Source organism: Charadrius vociferus, unplaced genomic scaffold (genome assembly GCF_000708025.1).
Source record: "Charadrius vociferus isolate BGI_N301 unplaced genomic scaffold, ASM70802v2 scaffold59, whole genome shotgun sequence".
NCBI lineage: Eukaryota > Metazoa > Chordata > Aves > Charadriiformes > Charadriidae > Charadrius > Charadrius vociferus.
The window spans coordinates 4347263-4366378 of record NW_009661371.1 but is presented as its reverse complement, the minus strand read 5'-3'; the positions used below and the strand labels follow the sequence as shown (position 1 = coordinate 4366378).

The window sequence follows — 19116 nt, the reverse complement described above, 5'->3', positions numbered from 1 at the left end:
AAACATGGCCCCGCCGCGAAGGAGCCTCCTGTGGGGCGGGAGGGGGCCTCCCCGCCGGGCCCTGCGCGCTCCCTCGGAGGTTTCCCCGCCGGGCTGAACAGGCCGGAGGAAAGGGAGAGAAAGGCAACATGGCTGCGTAGGCACCCCGTGCCCCGTGGCTTCCTTGCTGGGGGAAGTACGCGTGGGTGATGCAGGGGAGCAGGTACATACCCCCCATCAGGGACACCGGCGACACGCTCCCGTACGGCCTCACTCTACCGAGCAGGGCGGACCGGCACCATATAGGTCCCCGGGGTACCGATGGCGGTGGCCGGCTCCCACACACGTGCTCTCAGTGCGCCCAGCGCGGCCTCGATGGCGGCAACAGGCTGGTCAGCCTGCGATGCCCGCCGTCAGGCCGTGGACCCCCTCCGCCATGTCGCAGGGTCGTGTGGTGGCCTGACAGGCCTCACCGGGTGGCGGGAGTCTGCCGAGGAACACACTCCGGCCGACCGGCCGTCCCCGTCCTTCTCTTGGCATTGCCTGTGCTGCCAGCGGCCATGCAAAAATCTGGGCAAACGGTCAAAGTGGAAATAAGAAAACAACAACGTGGAAGCAGGGGTGGTACTGGAATATTCAGAATTTGCATGGCGTAGACGCTGCCTTTTGGTTGGGATATTGCCTCTTATTTATTCAGTCTGCTACTCAAAAGAATAAAAGAAGAACGTCTGTGAGATGATTTGCCTTTTATTGACTTTCAGTTGTCTAATTTGTTTTCATTCCTGTATTAATTAGAATTAATATATTTACATTTAGCTTCCGGTAGAGTTATGTTAACTAATTGACTGTGAGGCTGATGAGAAAACAGGAGCATCAACTGATGGCAGGTGCTAGGAGTGAGAAATAGCTCTCTGAGAAGCCCGTTTGTGAAAAGATGAGAATTTGACACAGAATCCATTTATCGACTATTACAGGATCTGTTAGCTACTCAGGTTTCACTTCCTGTAGTTAAAACGTACATTTTTTGATTTAACAATTGCTTGTAGCATCTGTAACTGAAACAGCCATTATTCATATGCACGTGAAGTGTTACTGTGTCGTAGTAAAATTGGGACTTCTTAGGAGAATGAGGAGTAAGGTCGGTGTACATACTTGGCATTAGCTTTTTGATTAAATAAAAGTCTCCACATAACAGTCTTTTTTCAATTGTATGTGTTTTTGATTGAACAAGCTACACATGTACATTAAAATAGACATAAAATAAGCATGCATGTTAAAATACATAATTTGGCTTTAATATATGTGTGTGTGGTTTCCCACACACTGTCTTCTGGCAGAAAATGCATTTGGCGTTTTTGGTAGTTTTTGGCAGAATCTCTCTTTATTCCCCCTAAGTTATTCTTGATAGTGGAAATTCATTGTTGGTAACGACCTTGCTTAAAACCTCATGTAACTCTGCCAGCGACTGCCATGGAGCAACCCCAAAATGTAAATTTAATAGTAATCTAAATAAAAGTAATCAAGTCCGAAACATTAATTTCCTTTGCCCTGTAATGGTCAACACATCACCATGCTAAGGACAGGATTTAACTATAGGTCTCATTCTCTCTTTGTCATTTCAGTTGGACGCATTGTCTTTGAATTATTTGCTGACGTTGTACCTAAAACTGCTGAAAATTTCCGTGCGTTATGTACAGGAGAAAAAGGAACAGGGCCTACCACTGGAAAACCTCTCCATTATAAAGGATGTCCTTTCCACCGAAGTAAGTCCTAAGAAATCCTCTCTTTTCCTGTTGGTAACAGAAGTCCTCCATTATCAGTATTTGAAATAATGTTAAATAATATTTTGGGCACTTGTTTAAGAAGTAACTTGACTGAAAGTAAGTTTTTGACTTTTTGATGCTCCTTATGACTAGATTTTTTTACTATGCATTCACAACAGTAAATTATAAATTTACTAGTAAATTAGTAATAGTAAAACTAGTTTACTATGAGTTGTGAACAGGTTGAAATGGATTTCAGGTAGACGTTTAAATATCAAGTGATGTTCACTTAACTGAAAAGGAGTACTTAGGGGAGACTTGCTAAATAAAAGGTGGTTTTCGTTTTTATTTAGGTGCAGGTGCTGGTGACAGGGATGCTCTTCATCTCTGAATTGTTTTTCTTCATGCCTTTCCTGCCTTGCTGCTGTATTTTGTAATTATTTTCTTTTACAGTTATTAAGGAATTCATGGTCCAGGGTGGAGATTTCTCAAACCAAAATGGCACAGGTGGAGAAAGTATATATGGTGAAAAATTTGAAGATGAAAATTTTCATTATAAGGTACTCTATTGAATATACTGATTGTATTCAATTTTTGAAGTATCAGTGATTTTTATTTTTCTTCAAGTTCAGAATTAATGCTCTTTAGTTCAAGGTTAACATATTTTTAAGCGGTGGTGTTGTGGTTTAGGCTGAATTGGCTACTGGGGATGTGGGGGACCCTAGATGGGACCGACAGATGCTCCCCTCTACCCCTCTTCAGAGAGAGAGAGGCAGAGGGGGGAAAGAGAGACTTAGGCGTTTAGAAGGAAATAAACTACTTTAATGAAATATTAATAATAAAAAAGGAAATAATGGAATATATACAAAACCATATCAAGCTCCCAGAATGACCATCTCGTCACCGGCTGGCACTGGGGAAGTCCCAGGCTGGACTCAGTGACAGACGGGACTGGATTCCAGATCTGCGTTCAGGATCGGGATCAAGGGGAGGCGAACAGAATCTTCCTCAGACGTCAGCCATTGAAAAAAGACAGAGCTGACCCTTTAATCCCTCAGCTTTTATACTGAGCATGAGGCAGGTGGGATGGAATACCCTGTTGGTCAGTTTTGGGTCACCTGTCCTGTCCGCTCCTCCCCGCAGGTGGAACCCCACTGCGCTTTTCCGCTTCCGACCCTCCAACGGAGCAAATAACAGAGTTGGTTGCCCTTGGCTGTTACAGCAATAAGGATAAGCAGGAGCCTCTCTGCATACCATGCCCGGGCATCAGCTATAAACACAGGTCTTATCACTCTGGGAGTGAACAGTGTCTGCACAGTATGCTGTTAATTTCAGTAGTTAGAAGAGGCCCAGCTAAGAAGCAAAGTTACTGAACAAAATTGGTCCTCTTTTACCTCAAACCAGGACAGGTGGAAAGAATACAGCAAAAGAGTCCAAACTAGTTTGTCCTTAAAGTTTTTGTTGAATACAGAACAGATACATGTATGAATACATACAAAATGAGGTCAACCTCATTAAGACCAAGACAATAATAGTTTAAATTTTCTTTTTAATTGCACTGATAGAAATTCATTTGAAACAATTTTTTAGTTTTCATTGAAGTAGGGGTACTATTTTAAGAGTGGCAAATTTTGTCACTCTGAAGCATATACACTATGTTAGCATTAAATGGATTTTATTGGTATATTAATAACATACATAGGATTAGATGTGAGAAATACCTTTCTTATTTAAGACGTGGGGAATCCATGGTTTTAATTAATCCAAAGGAAAATTTAAAAGAAAGCATTTTTCCCACTGCTTTTCACCATACTGTACAGCAGGTCTGTGTACCTTAAGCCTACAGTTTGTACCGTATTTGAAGATCTAAGTAAGATCTAAGTAAGAAGTAAGACACCTTTATGGGTTTGCTTTTCTTATGTAGGGTGCAGTGACCCCCTAAGTGCTGCTCACCTGTAAGATCAGAGCACCTGGAACCTGTCCACCTCTGTCCCAGCATTGTATGCTGCCATTCAGGACCAAAGGATCTTGGTTTAGTGGTGGTTTTGGCAGTGTTAGGTTGATGGTTGGACTTGATGATCTTAAAGGTCCCTTCTAACCTAGACGATTCTATGATTCTGTGATCTCCAAATTTAAGTATTACCTGTACAGTGTGACTTACATTTTTTGGCTAGCAGACTTAGCTAGTCTGGAGAAAAGTGGCAACCATTATAATTGTTCTGAGTGCCCATCTGTGTTCTCAGCTGTACCTAAAGTGCTGCGTGGCTGGAAGAAATCCCCTGTGCTTGAACTAATCAGTAATTACATCTTGAACCTGGGTGGGAGTACTGCCTGGGAACAACAAAAATAACATGTTCCACAGGTACCCCTTACAACAGCCATAACACCCGCTGCTTTAAGTGTAACAATTTTCAGCACTGGAATTAACAATTTTCATATTGTGTTGTTATGTGATAGCATACAAATGACTCCTCAACAACACTCACTAAAAAACTTACAGACATCATTGTCCTGTGGTTAAAACAAAGCCCTGACTGCAATTGTGGTTGCCTCCAAACAGTATTTTAGGAGAAGAAAATATGGCAATCCTCCACTAATCAGGCATCAAAGTCCATGACCAAGTTCAGAGCAGTAGCTGGAAATGTAGCTCCAGAATTCATCATGGAGTTAATTACAGTTGAGAGAGATGTTCTCTGTACTCTGACACTTGCTATGGTGGTGCTTATAGCACTGCTGCTTAAAGTTACCCTTCTGCATTGGTCCTTGTCACAGGATCTCTAGCTCCCTGAAGAAAGAGGCTCTGTCATTGTCACTGTTTTGGTTGTACTGTCAAGTGAGATCTGGAAGTAATGACGAATGGAATGCAGATGATCCCCATTTCTGTAATTCTCTGACTGCTCAGCTATAGCAAAAGTTGTCAATGTGCCAGAGATGAGTTGAAGAACTCACTTGTACAGAGTCCGGGAGCTCTATTCCAATCATCTGTTGGCCAAGTATGTTAGGATTTTAGTGGGAGTGAAGATGCCTCTACTATCCCTGAATCTTACACTGAATCTAGTAGTCCTTCAGTGTCCTCTGTCTCAGACAACAATGAATTGCTTTTGTTCACACTTGAGGACACTGGAGCTACTTGTTTGTTCTTGTGTTGTTTGTATGGTTTCCTGTAAATTGCAGTAAACTGCAGGACTTTGTCATCTTACTATGTCGGATTAATCCACTAGGCTTTTTTTGGTGTCACTTCTGCAGCTAGTAGCTGTGCTGTTGAGGAACACGCAATTTACACAGTCCTCAATCAGTGTTGTTACCATGGCATACTTTTGCAAGCCTTGAATCTGTCAGAGAATCTGATCTTGTCCAGTCTTTTTTACTTGCTTTATAAGTCTACAAAACGACAAGCAGAAGCCATCATGGGAAAGACCTTCTGTCTATCTGCAGTGTTTTTCAAAACACTCATGGCAAGAAAATGCATGAGTGACAGCAATTTTGTTTATAAATCGGGGCTGTTATCATGGGACTAATGTTGAGACTTGGTCCCAAATGAAATGGGATTGCATGTGATGATCAGGGTCACCAGACTGCTGTCTGTAACTTTCCAACTTGTCCTCCAAATTGTTACAGACAAAAGGTAAACATGCAGGCATAAGGCAGCACCATAGCTTATTGTTAATTGGCTCTTTGTTTACAAACCATTGCTGTCTAGCATTAGTTGTAACTGAAAAAAAAAAAGGTAAGATTTACAGGTCTTATTCTGCCTTGTGGGCAGTGAATCAGTGACCAGCCTCAAATGGTATTTGCAAAAATTTCCTGTGGGGGAACCCTGTCTGATTAACTTGTTTGCTAGCAACTATGATGCAAAATGTCAGGTGTTTGTTTTGGAGGCTGCATTCTTGCAGACTTGCTATCAGATGCCTTCTCTTGCTGTGGAACGCCGTCTTCCACTCTGTCATTCCCAGGATGAATTTCAAGATCAGAAGAGACAAAGCCAAGATTATTCCAGTAGCTTTCTGTTGGGTAGGTGCAATTCTAGCTTTCAGCTGTACAACCTTTTCCCAGAGTTCCTAAGCCAAATCCTGGTTGAAAGATTCCGACTCATTGTGCCATACAGAGGAACTGTCGGAGCAGCCGGGGATCAGGTTAGACAAGCTAAAGCCCAGATAGAATTAAATCTGGCCAGGGACATCAAGGGCAACAAGAAAAACTTCTGTAACTATGTCAGTGAAAAAAGAAAGACTAGGGAAGATGTGGGCCCTCTCCAGAAGGAAGCAGGAGACCTGGTCACCCACGATACGGAGAAGGCTAAGGTACTCAATGACTTTTTTGCCTTGGTCTTCACTGGCAAGGGCTCTAACCACACCACCGAAGTCGCCGAAGACAAAGGCAGGGACTGTGAGAATGAAGAACTGCCTACTGTAGGTGAAGATTTAGTATGAGACCACCTAAGGAACCTGAAGGTACACAAGTCCACAGGACCTGATGAAATCCATCTGTGTGTCCTGAGGGAACTGGCAGATGAAGTTGCTAAACCGCTTTCCATTATATATGAAAAGTCGTGGCAGTCTGGTGAAGTTCCCAATGACTGGAAAAGGGAAAACATAACCCCCATTTTTAAAAAGGGAAAAAAGGAAGACCCAGGGAACTACAGGCTAGTCAGTCTCACCTCTGTGCCCAGCAAGGTCATGGAGCAGATCCTTCTGGAAATTATGCTAAGGCACATGCAAAATGAGGAGATGATTGGACAGTGAAGTGGATTGAGAACTGGTTTACAGATGGAGCTCAGAGGGTTGTGGTTAGTGGTGCAGTCTAGTTGGAGGTTAGTAACAAGTGGTGTCCCTCACGGGTCAGTACTGGGCCCAGTCCTGTTCAACAGATTCATTGATGATCTGGATGAAGGGATAGAGTGTATCATCAGCAAGTTTGCTGATGACGCAAAACTGGGAGGAGTGGCTGACACACCAGAAGGCTGTGCCGCCATACAGCGAGACCTGGACAGGCTGGAGAGTTGGGCAGAGAGAAACCTGATGAAATTCAACAAGGGCAAGTGTAGGGTACTGCATCTGGGGAGGAATAACCCCATGCATCAGTACAGGTTGGGGGCTGACCTCCTGGAGAGCAGCTCTGTGGAGAGGGACCTGGGAGTCCTGGTGGACAACAGGATGACCATGAGCCAGCAATGTGCCCTGGCGGCCAAGAAGGCGAATGGCATCCTGGGGTGCATCAAGAAGAGTGTGGCCAGCAGGTTGAGGGAGGTCATCCTCCCCCTCTACTCTGCCCTGGTGAGGCCGCATCTGGAATACTGCGTCCAGTTCTGGGCTCCCCAGTTCAAGAAGGACAGGGATCTGCTGGAGAGGGTCTAGCAACGGGCTACAAAGATGATGAGGGGATTGGAACATCTCTTGTATGAGGAAAGGCTGAGGGACTTGGGTCTCTTTAGTCTAGAGAAAAAAAGATTGAGGGGGAATCTTATGAATACTTACAAATACTTAAAGGGAGGGTGCCAGGGGGATGGGAGCAGTCTTTTTTCAGTGGTGCCCAGTGATAGGACGAGGGGTAATGGGCACGAGCTTGAACATAGGAAGTTCCATCTTAACATGAGGAGGAACTTCTTTACCTTGAGGGTAGTGGAGCACTGGAACAGTCTGCCCAGAGAGGTTGTGGAGTCTTCCACTCTGGAGACATTCAAAACCCGCCTGGACGCTGTCCTGTGCAATCTGTTGTAGGTGACCCTGCTCTGGCGGGGGGGTTAGACTAGATGATCTCCAGAGGTCCCTTCCAACCCTAACCATTCTGTGTGATTGATGACAGCCAACATGGCTTCACCAAGGGCAGGTCAAATTTGGTGGCCTTCTATGACAGGGTTACAGCGTTGGTGGATAAGGGGAGAGCGACTGACGTCATCTATCTGGACTTGTGAAAAGCGTTTGATGCTGTCCCATACAACATCCTGGTCTCTAAATTGGAGAGACACGGATTTGATGGATGGTCTGCTTGGTGGATAAGGAGCTGGCTGGATGGTCACACTCAAAGAGTTGCGGTCAACAGCTCCCTGTCCAAGTGGTAAGCAGTGACGAGTGGCATTCCACAGGGGTCAGTACTGGGACTGGTGCTGTTCAAGATCTTTGTTGGCGACATGGACAGTGGGACTGAGTGCACCCTCAGCACGCTTGCCAATGACATCAAGCTCTGTGCATCAGTCAACACGCTGGAGGGGAGGGATGCCATCCAGAGAGACCTGGACAGGCTTGAGAGGTGGGCCCTTGCCAGCCTCATGAAGTTCAACCAGGCCAAGTACAAGGTCCTGCATGTGGGTCAGTGCAATCCCAAGCACAAATACAGGCTGGGCAGAGAATGGATTGAGAGCAGCCCTGAGGAGAAGGACTTGGAGGTGTTGGTACATGAGAAGCTCAACATGAATCAGCAATGCGCGCTTGCTGCCCAGAAGGCCAACCATATCCTGGGCTGCATCAGAAGTGTGGCCAGCAAGTCAAGGGAGGTAATTCTGCCCCTCTACTCTGCTCTGGTGAGGCCCCACCTGGAGTACTGTGTTTGGCCTTTGGAGTCGTCAGCACGAGAAGGACATAGACTTGTTGAGTGAGTCCAGAGGAGGGCCACAAAGATGATCCGAGGGCTGGAGCACCTCTCCTATGAGGAGAGGCTGAGTTGGGGTTGTTCAGCCTGGAGAAGAGAAGGCTGCAGGGAGATCGTATAGCAGCCTTCCAGTATCTGAAGGGCACCTACAAGAAGGCTGGAGAGGGACTTTTTTTTTATTCTTTTGATGAAGCTTCTCCTCTAAAGGGGGTGGTGAGGCACTGGAACAGGTTGCCCAGGGAAATTGTGGCTACCCCATCCCTGGAAGTGAACAAGGCCAGGCTGGATGGGGCTTTGAGCAACCTGGTCTAGTGGAAGGTGTCCCTGCCCACAGCAGGGGTGTTGGAACTAGATGATTGTTAAGGTCCCTTTGAACCTAAACCATTCTACGATTCTATAATATGAACACATCAGGCAAGGAGTTCTCCCTACCACCATGAAAATCCGAACACTCTGTGGGAAAACAGTTTTCAAATCAACGGGTTCTTCAAAGTGGTATAAACTATAGGGACAAACCAGATGCTTAAATACAGCTGTCTCAGACTGTTGTATGAAACTAATCAACCTCCCATTGAGCTCAAGGTCTGCTTCACATCAGTTTCAGCTTCCATCTCCTCTGTGCTGTTGAACTTTTTTTTTTTTTGTCCTCTGCTCCTCCCCACAGCATCAAGTTTCTTAGGAATACCACAGCTTGCGTCCTTCAGTCGTGTACCAGTGACATGGTATGACATACTGACTTGCATTAAACACAGTTCCTTGCACTTAATAACCAGATAAACTTGGGGATAATAATATCTTAATGACAGTGTCGTGCGAGTTTAACAAGAGATTCACAACATATATGAAAAGTACATTTTTGCCGTACAAGTGAAAATGAAATAATCTATGTGATGGAGCAAGATAATTCTCATTTCAAAGAAGGAAGAAGTACTTATGGGAAACAAAATAAACAATATCTTCTCATGTTGGGTTGTTTAATAAATTTTTCTTAGTTTGTGGCCTGGTAGCATAGGCTAAAATAATTAGATGGTTAAAAATCCCAACAGAATAAAAATTGTCTCTCTAGGAAAAGTGAAGGAGTTAAAAAAAAAAAAAACAACTCACCAACCTTTAAATAATAAAGACCACAGTCCCCTAAAACCCATGGTTCTACAACATACTTTGTGTGAGTAGGCCTTGTAAAATTAACAACCCCTACCCGTCCTGACAGTGTAACGTTAAAGTTGGTTTAAGTGGTGTTTTGCTTTGTTTCTTGAGGCCACTGGTCTTGAATAACCCAGTGAGGAACTTCAGAAATCTCTCAGGTGATCTGTCTAAACCCAGCAGCTGTGCAGGGGATTGAGTGTACAAGAAGCAGACAGAAGTTACAGCATCAAGTCACAGACATGGCTCTGCTTGCCTGACTGCTAGGTGACAAGTAAAGATGCAGAGCTGGGCAATTTGCCATCTTCAGTCATGATAGGTAGAATTAGTTGCCAACTGATGTAACTGTCTGGTTTACCAAGTTGTCATTATGGCTGTCCTTGCTATATATATTAATAGCCTTACAGAATCTTATGTACGGTTTTAGAACAGATCTTTTATATGTTGGTTGTGATTTTTTTTTTTTTTCCCCCCAATGCAGCATGATAAACCAGGGCTCCTGAGCATGGCAAATGCAGGACCTGGTACTAACGGCTCTCAGTTCTTTATTACAACGGTGCCTACTTCTCACCTGGATGGGAAGCATGTGGTGTTTGGCCAAGTGATCAAAGGAATGGGTGTAGTTAAAATATTAGAAAATGTTGAAGTAAAAGGAGAAAATCCTGCTAAGGTAAGCAACATCCAAAGCACTTAGGGATTATGTTTATTCTTCCATTATATGATGTATATTAATTTCTTCCAAATGCTTGGTGTAATGTTTAGAACTATTAAATGTTAACCAGTTATTTTTACTAACAATGTTAATTTCCATTTTATTGTCCTTATTAAGAGGCTTTTATTCTTTTGCTGTAAATTTCCCCTGCACAAACAATCTATTCAGCACAGCTGTGAGGGTGGAAGCCATCAGCAAGGTGAAGGTGGAAATGCACAGCTAGAAGTGTAGGATGGGTGCCGAAAATAAAAGGTGGAATTTACAACCCTACCTAAGTGATATGCAATTGTTATGAATTCTATGTCAGAAGTTGTTGTATTTCTGGAAAAGCAATTGGTGTGGAGGTCATGTCAGTTTGTGGTGGTTTGAAAAATTAATACCTGTGTAACTTCAAAAGACTTGGCAGTCTGAGAAAGAACCATCTTCTCTAATGTAGCAGAACTTCCATGTCTTGTGTTTTGCTGCAGCTCAGCTTGCTTCCAGTTCCTCTTCCAGCCTCTCCGTGGAGCGTGGGTATGGTGTTCTTGGAATGCTGCTCCTCTGATAATAATAATGCTGCTCCTCCTTTCTGTGATAAAAGCCTTTTGATGAGGATGGGCTAATGATGCGATGGGTTTCTGAAGTCAACTCACCCAAACAACAGATGAAAAAGCATTTTTACTGAATTTCAAAGAGCACTCAGAAGCTGTGGCTTTTTGGGGGGAAATTGTCTTAATAAGCAGTACTGCTATTTACACTTTATTTTTTTCAGTTGTGCGTCATTGCAGAATGTGGGGAGCTAAAGGAAGGAGATGACTTGGGCATTGTTCCCCAGGATGGATCTGGAGATGCTCATCCAGATTTTCCTGACGATTCAGATATAGACTTGAAAGATGTAAGTATTTTTCTTCTAAGGTATTTTACAGAATGCAAGACCTGTAGGTAATCTGAGTTACATGGGGTCTGTGATGATGTTCCCTAAGCCTTTTTTCTTAAGAATTGATTAAGGTCCTGATTAAACGGTGACATTCAACTTTAGGAAAGAGAATGCTGTGGGAGGTTATTGTTATATCTTTTTTCAGTGCTAATTGCAGCTGATTTTTTCCCCAGTAACTAGAAATGCAATTACTTACAATTATTACACTTAATTTCTTTCTGTTCTTCATTACTTTTCACTTTTGTTTGTGCTGTAGTGACAAATTGCAATTACTAGAACTGCATCCTACCAATGGCTAACTTAATGTTGTACCCACACACCTTTTCTGTGCAACTTTTTAAATATCCACCTTTAAAAAGATTTTGTCTCACTTACTGGAAATAATAAAAGATGAACCTTTATAAAAGACTTTTACTACATCAGAGCTGGTCGTTCTCAATTCCAAGTAGTTGTTTGCTTTTCAAGTTGTTCAAACTGAAGGAAGACCTGTTAAGAGTTAGGGAGCAGACTAGTGAAAGCAGCTCTTCTGCAGGTTTTTACTTTATCATGGAAATGAAATAGACAAACTGTAAATCAAATACTGTTTTGTGAGAGGGGGAAGAAAAAGGGGCTGCATGTGTAGATTCCACATACAGAATTAGAATGGTCTTAATCTAGCATTAGAACAAAATGCTAGAAACCGGGAACTCCTTGTATCTGGCTGTTGAGAAGCACTTCAACTTGTGAAAAGGTTTTCGGATAGCATTTGCTGTGATTCAGAACTGAAGTTGGCAGATGTCTGCCTCCTTTAACCTTGAACTTGTTCATATAAACTAACTACAAAAACCATGGTGACATTGGTCTCAAGCTGTGATCAGTTTTGTTTTGGTTTTTTTTTTTTTCAAGGTCATTAATTCTAGTAGGGTAGAAGTGTAAACCGATAGTGTTACAAATGGCAATATGTACATTTGACGGAACTTAAGACAACTGTGGTATAGACAGCAGTAACTATAAACTGTTTATTGCCACTGGAAAAGTAACTTAACACTTGAAACGTATGCCATTCTGGAAACAGAAATGATGGATTTGGTCAAGACAGGCTGTTGTTCTTTTTCTCCTTCCATAGATGTTTTGAGAGAAGAATTATGTTGATATGACTTCTAGTTTGAGAGCGTGCAGAGATCAGGTGACTAATTTCGAGAAGCAGAAGACAAAATTTTCTCGGCAATAAGGCAGTCTTGGTTGAATATTTTGATTGTTAACGTCGTCCTTGCTATGAATAATGGTCAACACCTTTATATATAGCTCTGTGGGGGTAGCAGCATTTAGGGGAAGGAGTTGAACTGCTGTGTTGTCTGTGGTATTTTCTCACCCTTTATACTGTAGAAAACCCATTAGGAAGTTCATCTTTCAGACTATTGTGTTACATAAAGTAGAGAATACTACAGGAGTGGTTTGAAGCTAGTATTTGTCTAAAATTGGAATATTTTTATTCTGAGACTTTATAATAATCTTTGAAAGAGAATGGACATGGGATCCTACTGTTAAACATTAAGTAATTCAAGACTTCTTTCATAAGTACATTCATACTTTATATTTTCCATCTATTTTATTAGGTTGACAAGATTGTGGCCATAGCAGAAGACATAAAGAATATAGGAAATACTTTCTTCAAATCGCAAAATTGGGCAATGGCAGCTAAAAAGTATAGTAAAAGTTTACGGTAAGGCTATCATCATTCAATCAGGTAGTTCCTATAACCCAAATTAATACTGCTATCAAGCAATGATGCGTGCATTTAAAAAGTGCCTGTTGCTGTGCTCTTTTATGTTTCTTTCTTTTTTAAAAAGAGCCTTCTGAATCTGGAAGACATTTGGTTGATTTTTAGCTACTCATTCAAGTAGGTCTTCTACTCATTGCTGGGTAAGAGCTATAGGCAGGAAGTACTGTTTAGAACAGACTAAGTGTTCCTTTTTTAATACTCTGGCCATAGCTGGGAAGAAAAGCACAGTAGTATACATGGGGTAGTTAATGGACAGGAAAGGAGGGAAATACTTTTTCTCTGATTCCTGAAAAACAGCAGGTTTAGGAAATGGGTAAGTTCAAGAGTGTGCCCCAAATGTGACCCTTCTTAATTATCTTTTTTTTTTTTTTGAGGCTCCATACCATCATCCTGACTCCATGTATAATTCAGACTTGCTTTCAAAATCATGATCTTTCTTTCTGCTTTTGTTTCCATACTGCTCCTTTCTTGTTTTCGTGCTTATGAGCTTCTCCTAAAATGTATATGAGCTTCTCCTAAAAACTTTTAAGTTATACTGACTTATCCTTACCTTCTTAATGATCACTGGTTAACTAGCAGTAACAATAACGAAAGAAAAGTATTTCAGGCATAGTTAATGCTTGAGCTGAGGTTTTTAACTGACTGGGTTTCAAAGAAAGTACTTCTTTCTGAAACATAAAAATGAATTCTTTAATTACAGGTATTAACCCAAGATGCAGTGTCTCCCCTTACCCTCAAAAAGCCCATCACAGACTAACAGAAACCCTGAACTAAATAGGATTTCTATGTAAACCTTTTAGAAATCAGCTGGAACAGATCTTTAAGGAATTTTGTGTTGTATCTGTCCATTTCCTCCCCCTGTTCTTAGGTAAATATCAGGTATAATTATGAATTCCCTTACAATTAGTTGTCTTGTTCGCTCTTCAGCACACCAAATGAAGGCTCTTCCAGTCTGAGCAGACAGCTTGTATTTGGTGCTTATTTGTCCTTGTGGATAGAAAGGATAGTAACCTTTCTAGACTAAACAAATCTGATCATTCTAGCTCTTCTTTATAATGTCATACTTTTGTGGACACACCCTGTTGTTGTATCTTAAAATCTAATACTTTATGTAGGATGGTGTACTTTAGCTGGCACTTGGCCAGAACTGATAGGAATCATCAGTAGCTCTCATCATCTCCTATGTCTTACGTACAACTCACATAGGAAACCATCCGGCAATATTGTTTTTTTTCTTTTTACCAACAGTAACCATTATAACCTTCCATTCTGTTTCTTGCCTTATTGCTGCTTAACCAGTTTTTAAAATTTATTTTATATGTAAGAATTGACGCTTTTTTTTTTTTTCTTACTCTTCCCCTTGATACTCATTTTACTGATTTCTTTGACTTGGAAGCTCTAATTTTGTTTCCAGAGTGGTTGCAGTCTTTCATGCTGTGTTATGATTTATAAATACTGGAAGTGTGTTCTGTTTGTTTTGAACATAACACAGTTTTGTATTATAACTGTCCTTAGCTTTTTACTGTTTTCTCTCTTTTCTGGTTCTCATCTTTTGCATGATGCCCAGCAAGTGGAAAAATCACTGGGACTATATCTAATTTACTTTTGAAGTATTGCTTATTTCTGTGGTCCAAAGCTGTATACAAACCATGCAACACTCTAAAGACAGGGCATGCAAAAATTGAACTTAGGTAGGCAGTGATCTGCAAAGACTGCATTGATCATGGCATGCTTAAAAGGCATGCAAACACATGATTTTTATTTTTTTAAATAAAACCCACAGAAGTTCTATCAAGTAAGCCATTAAAAGAGTTAGGACTTTTATATCCACAACAGACCTTTGCCACTTGAAATGAAAAACTGACAGCATTAGCACATTGTAAATGAAGAAGAATGAGGTGCAGCTTGCTTATCAGTTTGCCTATGAAACAGATGCAGTAAATGATGTGGCTTAGTCCTGAACCAGTGTCGGTTTTGAAGCTCAGGAAAAAAGTCATGAAGGAAGACAGTGAAAAGAAGGTAGACTTACAAATGCTCATAAAACACCCTCCTTTACAAATTGAAGTTAGCTTCAGCTTTTAGCCAGGAATGCCTGAATTAATTAAAATATTACTGAGGGAACTGAAGAAGAGATGAAGGTTTGTATGAATGAGGAAGGTGCAGTGGTGGTGTTGACTTCTTCCCACTGATGAGCAACATGTTTTTTGAGAATCAAGTCGTTGAGATAGATAAATTTTAATGATTTCACGCCATCTAGAATAGTCTGTTAGTAGAGCGGAGACAGGAAAACATTCGCCAGTGAGTTCATCTTTTTTGTCAGGGTAGGTCTTATACATTTAGTTTAATAAATATTTGTAGTAGTGGAATTGAAGCTGCTTTAAAAATACCAATTTGGAGAGGCCAGTTCACGCGTATCTGCGGACAGATAGCTAAGGACAGAACAAAATGGAAGTTGCAACACTAATACAAGTTCTTTGTAAATCTGTTTTTCTGCAGGTATGTAGAAGCTTCTGAAGCAGTGGCAGAGGAGGCAGACAAACCAAAGCTAAAGGCTGTTGCTTTGACCTGTGTTTTGAACATCGGCGCTTGTAAACTAAAACTGTCCAATTGGCAGGGAGCCATTGAAAGTTGTTCAGAGGTAAATTTAATGTTTTGTATTTTGATAAACAATTAGCTTATATAGAAAATGGGGACTGAAACAACAAAGCTTGAAGAGTTTTTCTGACCAGCTTATGATTTGAAAGTAAACAAAGTAGAATTACTAACTTTCCAGGATGTGGCTTTTTTAAAAGATTTTGAAATTGAGATGACTAATTAGGAACAAACAGAAGAGGGCTGTTGCTTACTGCCAGAAAAAAAAAAAAACACAACACACACTGTGTCATTGTCAGTTTTGTTTCCTTAGAGCAGAGCTAATTTTTATATTACAAAGAGTCAGTCTGTCTTCAGTGAAAGAGGAATACTTTTCTCTGTAAGACTAGTATGAGCAAAACATTTTACTTGCTTTTAGATTTGATGGCCTTGTATTTTATTAATTGAAGTGACTTTTCTAACTAAAGTCTTTTCAGATAGGCTTAGTGGTGAAATGAAACCAGGGAATAGGAAGAAAGAAGGAAGGAAACAATAAATATCGAAATACTGAAAAATAATAGAATTAAAGAAAAAAAAGGAACAGTGACACAGACATAATGACAGCATTTAGTACATTTGAGGAAATTTGAAGTAATTCAGTAAAACTCTGAAATTTTGAAGGAAACAAAGTAAATAATGCTCTTACCTGTTAGCAGAGGATCCTGAGCGTCTCCTAGGGGTTCCTGCTGAAAGCAGGAGTCTCAGCTAATCTGTGTGCAAGGGGTCTTTGGAGAGCTGGCTTGCTTTCTAGCCTGCTGACAGCCTTACCACATTGAAAACTTTCATAAATCCATCTTCAGAGTGGACAAATGGGAGATGAGGAAAGGAAAAAAAAATAGAAAAGCTGTATAATGTGATTATCTGTCATCTAGAAAAAGGTAAAAAATTGGAACAGCATTTAAGTGTTACAGGTATAAATTATTAATCATAATACTTGCCACTGAGGAAAAAAAGCAACTTCCTTTTTTTTTTTTAATTACAGAATTGTTAGATAAAGGCAACTCCACAGCAGTAACAGACTTCTGTAATGTATTTAGCTTATGCCTCATCACAAGTGTTAAATGGTGTATCAATGCTTTAATCAGAATACTAGTTTCCTAAGATTAACTGGTAGAGTTCAAGGTAATTGTTAATTAGAAACTATAGACTTTCACTTTTATGATTTCCTAAGGCCAAAGGTGTTTTAAATTAACAATCTGTAATACAAGCATTATTTGGTGTAAATAAGGAATTAGGAACAGCTGAATCTGTTCAAACCAACCTTGCTTTAAAATAGCTGTAAGCACAGTGGTTGAGCTAAAAACAAGGACTGTTATCTGTGTGTACATAATACTGACACTTAATTTTCTAATTGGTGACACAGAAGCAGCTCTAAAGCGGACAGCTCAGGATGAGTGCCCAGAGTAGTACTTCCCATACACGAAGAGCCAGTACTGAAGTGATTTGAAGAAATCTGGATGCGTTGTTTAATGTCTATAAAGCCACACATTCACGCAAAGAGACTTCCTCTAGTCACTAAGAAACTATATTTTTTAAAATAATGAAAAAAAAAGCACACTATAGAATATCTGCAATAAGAAAAAAAAAAAGTGATCTTTACAGGCAAGAAAACAAAACACCTAGCTAGCCAAATGAACTGAGGTACTTTGAATAAAAAATTTAAGTAATCAAATAGCGGAACAATCTCTTTGCCTAGCCATTGTATTCCCTCTTTTGATATTGTCATATTAGAGCTGGCATATACACATTAGTGAAACCATTCTGCTCAAAAAAGGCGTAATGACTGGAAGTTGGCAAGGTTCCTGATGCATGAGATGGATTGCTTGCATGTGTCTTTCTAGCCTACAGTGAAAAAAAGCTTTACAGGAAATCTGCGCGTTTCCTTTATGATGCCATTTGAGGGTTGGGGTTTTTTTGTGCGTGATGGAGATACAAAATCGAGTTGTACAATGAGACTCAAGGTTAGGATAATTTGAACTGCAGCAACACCTTCACCTTGACAGAGATAGAGATACACACACACACACAAAGGTTCCATTTTATCCTCATGTACGCTCATCCTTCACAGAAGAGCATTTCAGGTGCAATGGTATTAAAACTGATTAGCTAGCTAGTCAGTGTGCTACAATATACCATTCCTTTTTACAGTTAATGTTTTGACAGCTTACCCTCAAACCAACTGGGGAGATTGTCTGCTGGTGTGAACTGTGCCATTTGTGGAGATGGGAGGCTGTGAAGTATATGAAATGTTAATGTGACAATTTTATTAAATTTACAGGCTCTTAAAATAGATCCAGCAAATACTAAAGCTCTCTACAGACGGGCTCAAGGATGGCAGGGAATAAAAGATCTCGATCAGGCATTGGTAATGATCATGGTATTTAATATATATTTTTTTAACATCTAAACTGTTCATCAGAACATTAATTTATATTTCCCTTTTATTTAAGGCTGATCTTAAAAAGGCTCATGAAATAGCTCCTGAAGACAAAGGTAAAATAAAGCTGTTTCTTTAGAATTTTTTCCTTTTTTTTTTAAGAATGTAACAAAATAACCAGGGTGTTATTTAGTAGGAAATCATACCAGTGTGATGCCTAACATGCTGGCTTCTGACAGCTTAAACACTGATGTATTGAGCAGAGCCTGTGAAGGTGGAAAACCTGTTTTTATACAGCAGTGATGCTTCTGTTGCGCTGGGAAATCTGCTTATGTAGGTCAACAGCATGCATCGTGAACCATCTCTCTATCTCACAGGGGTCTTACTTTTTTAATTTCTTGGTTTAATTGGATCAGATTTTTAACTCATAAATTCTGTGTTGGCACCAATGCTACGCTTGTTACACCCTCCTCTGCCTGGTTACCTTACCAGGTAAAAGAAAGTAAGGGACAAGTTTTTTTTGCTGCTAGTCCCTGACCTAATAGAAGATTAAATGCAGTTCTATTAAATGAAATAACATGGTAAATTTCAGCAGTGTGACCCAGTCTTCACGTATTAGAAGACCTAATGTAAAGAGATGACTATAACTCTATCATGGATTTTCTTTTTACGCAGCTATCCAGACAGAAACACTCAGAATCAAGCAGAAGATAAAAGCCCAAAAGGAGAAAGAGAAGGCAGCTTACGCTAAAATGTTTGCTTGATTTTTTTTCTAAACTTCTAAATCTATGCACTAACTCATGTGAAAGGATAAATGGAGCTGCTTCGTTCATTTGCCCTCTACTGCAGTTTTCAGTGTTTACAACTCAAAAGTCTAATAATAAAGACAAACTGTTCAAAGGTGAAGTGGTTTTCTTTTTTTTTTTTTTTTTAAGCTGTAATAACTTGTGTTTTGTAGCTCAGGTGTGTTTCTAATGTGTAAATCAGTAGTGGTTGTGTTTTTGCAGCGTAATAGTGCTTCCTAAGATGCTTGGTTTAACACTGAGACAATTCAGGCAGTTTCCGTTAGAGTTTTTATTAGAGCAGGCCTGATTTCTTGTAAGGAATAAAAATGCTGGTAGACATACAATGAAGGTGCAAGTATTACACTTTTTTTTAACCACTTTACAGGTTGTATTTCAGATGGGCTCCCTATTATCATCAGAACAGAAAACCCTTAACTGTAAATTTGATGTAAAATGTGTAACA

The 19116-nt window shown here is 40.5% G+C and overlaps 1 protein-coding gene across 1 annotated transcript; it reads left to right on the top strand.

The window, feature by feature from the left end:
* The first annotated feature begins 1549 nt into the window (after positions 1-1549).
* Positions 1550-18770, top strand: PPID (peptidylprolyl isomerase D). The gene is made up of 9 exons (XM_009893773.1): positions 1550-1742; positions 2196-2302; positions 9952-10140; positions 10934-11056; positions 12694-12800; positions 15357-15498; positions 17770-17856; positions 17942-17984; positions 18544-18770. Exons 1-9 carry the CDS (start codon positions 1550-1552, stop codon positions 18630-18632), a joined length of 1080 nt encoding a protein of 359 aa, XP_009892075.1. The 3' UTR covers positions 18633-18770.
* Positions 18771-19116: the final 346 nt, after the last annotated feature.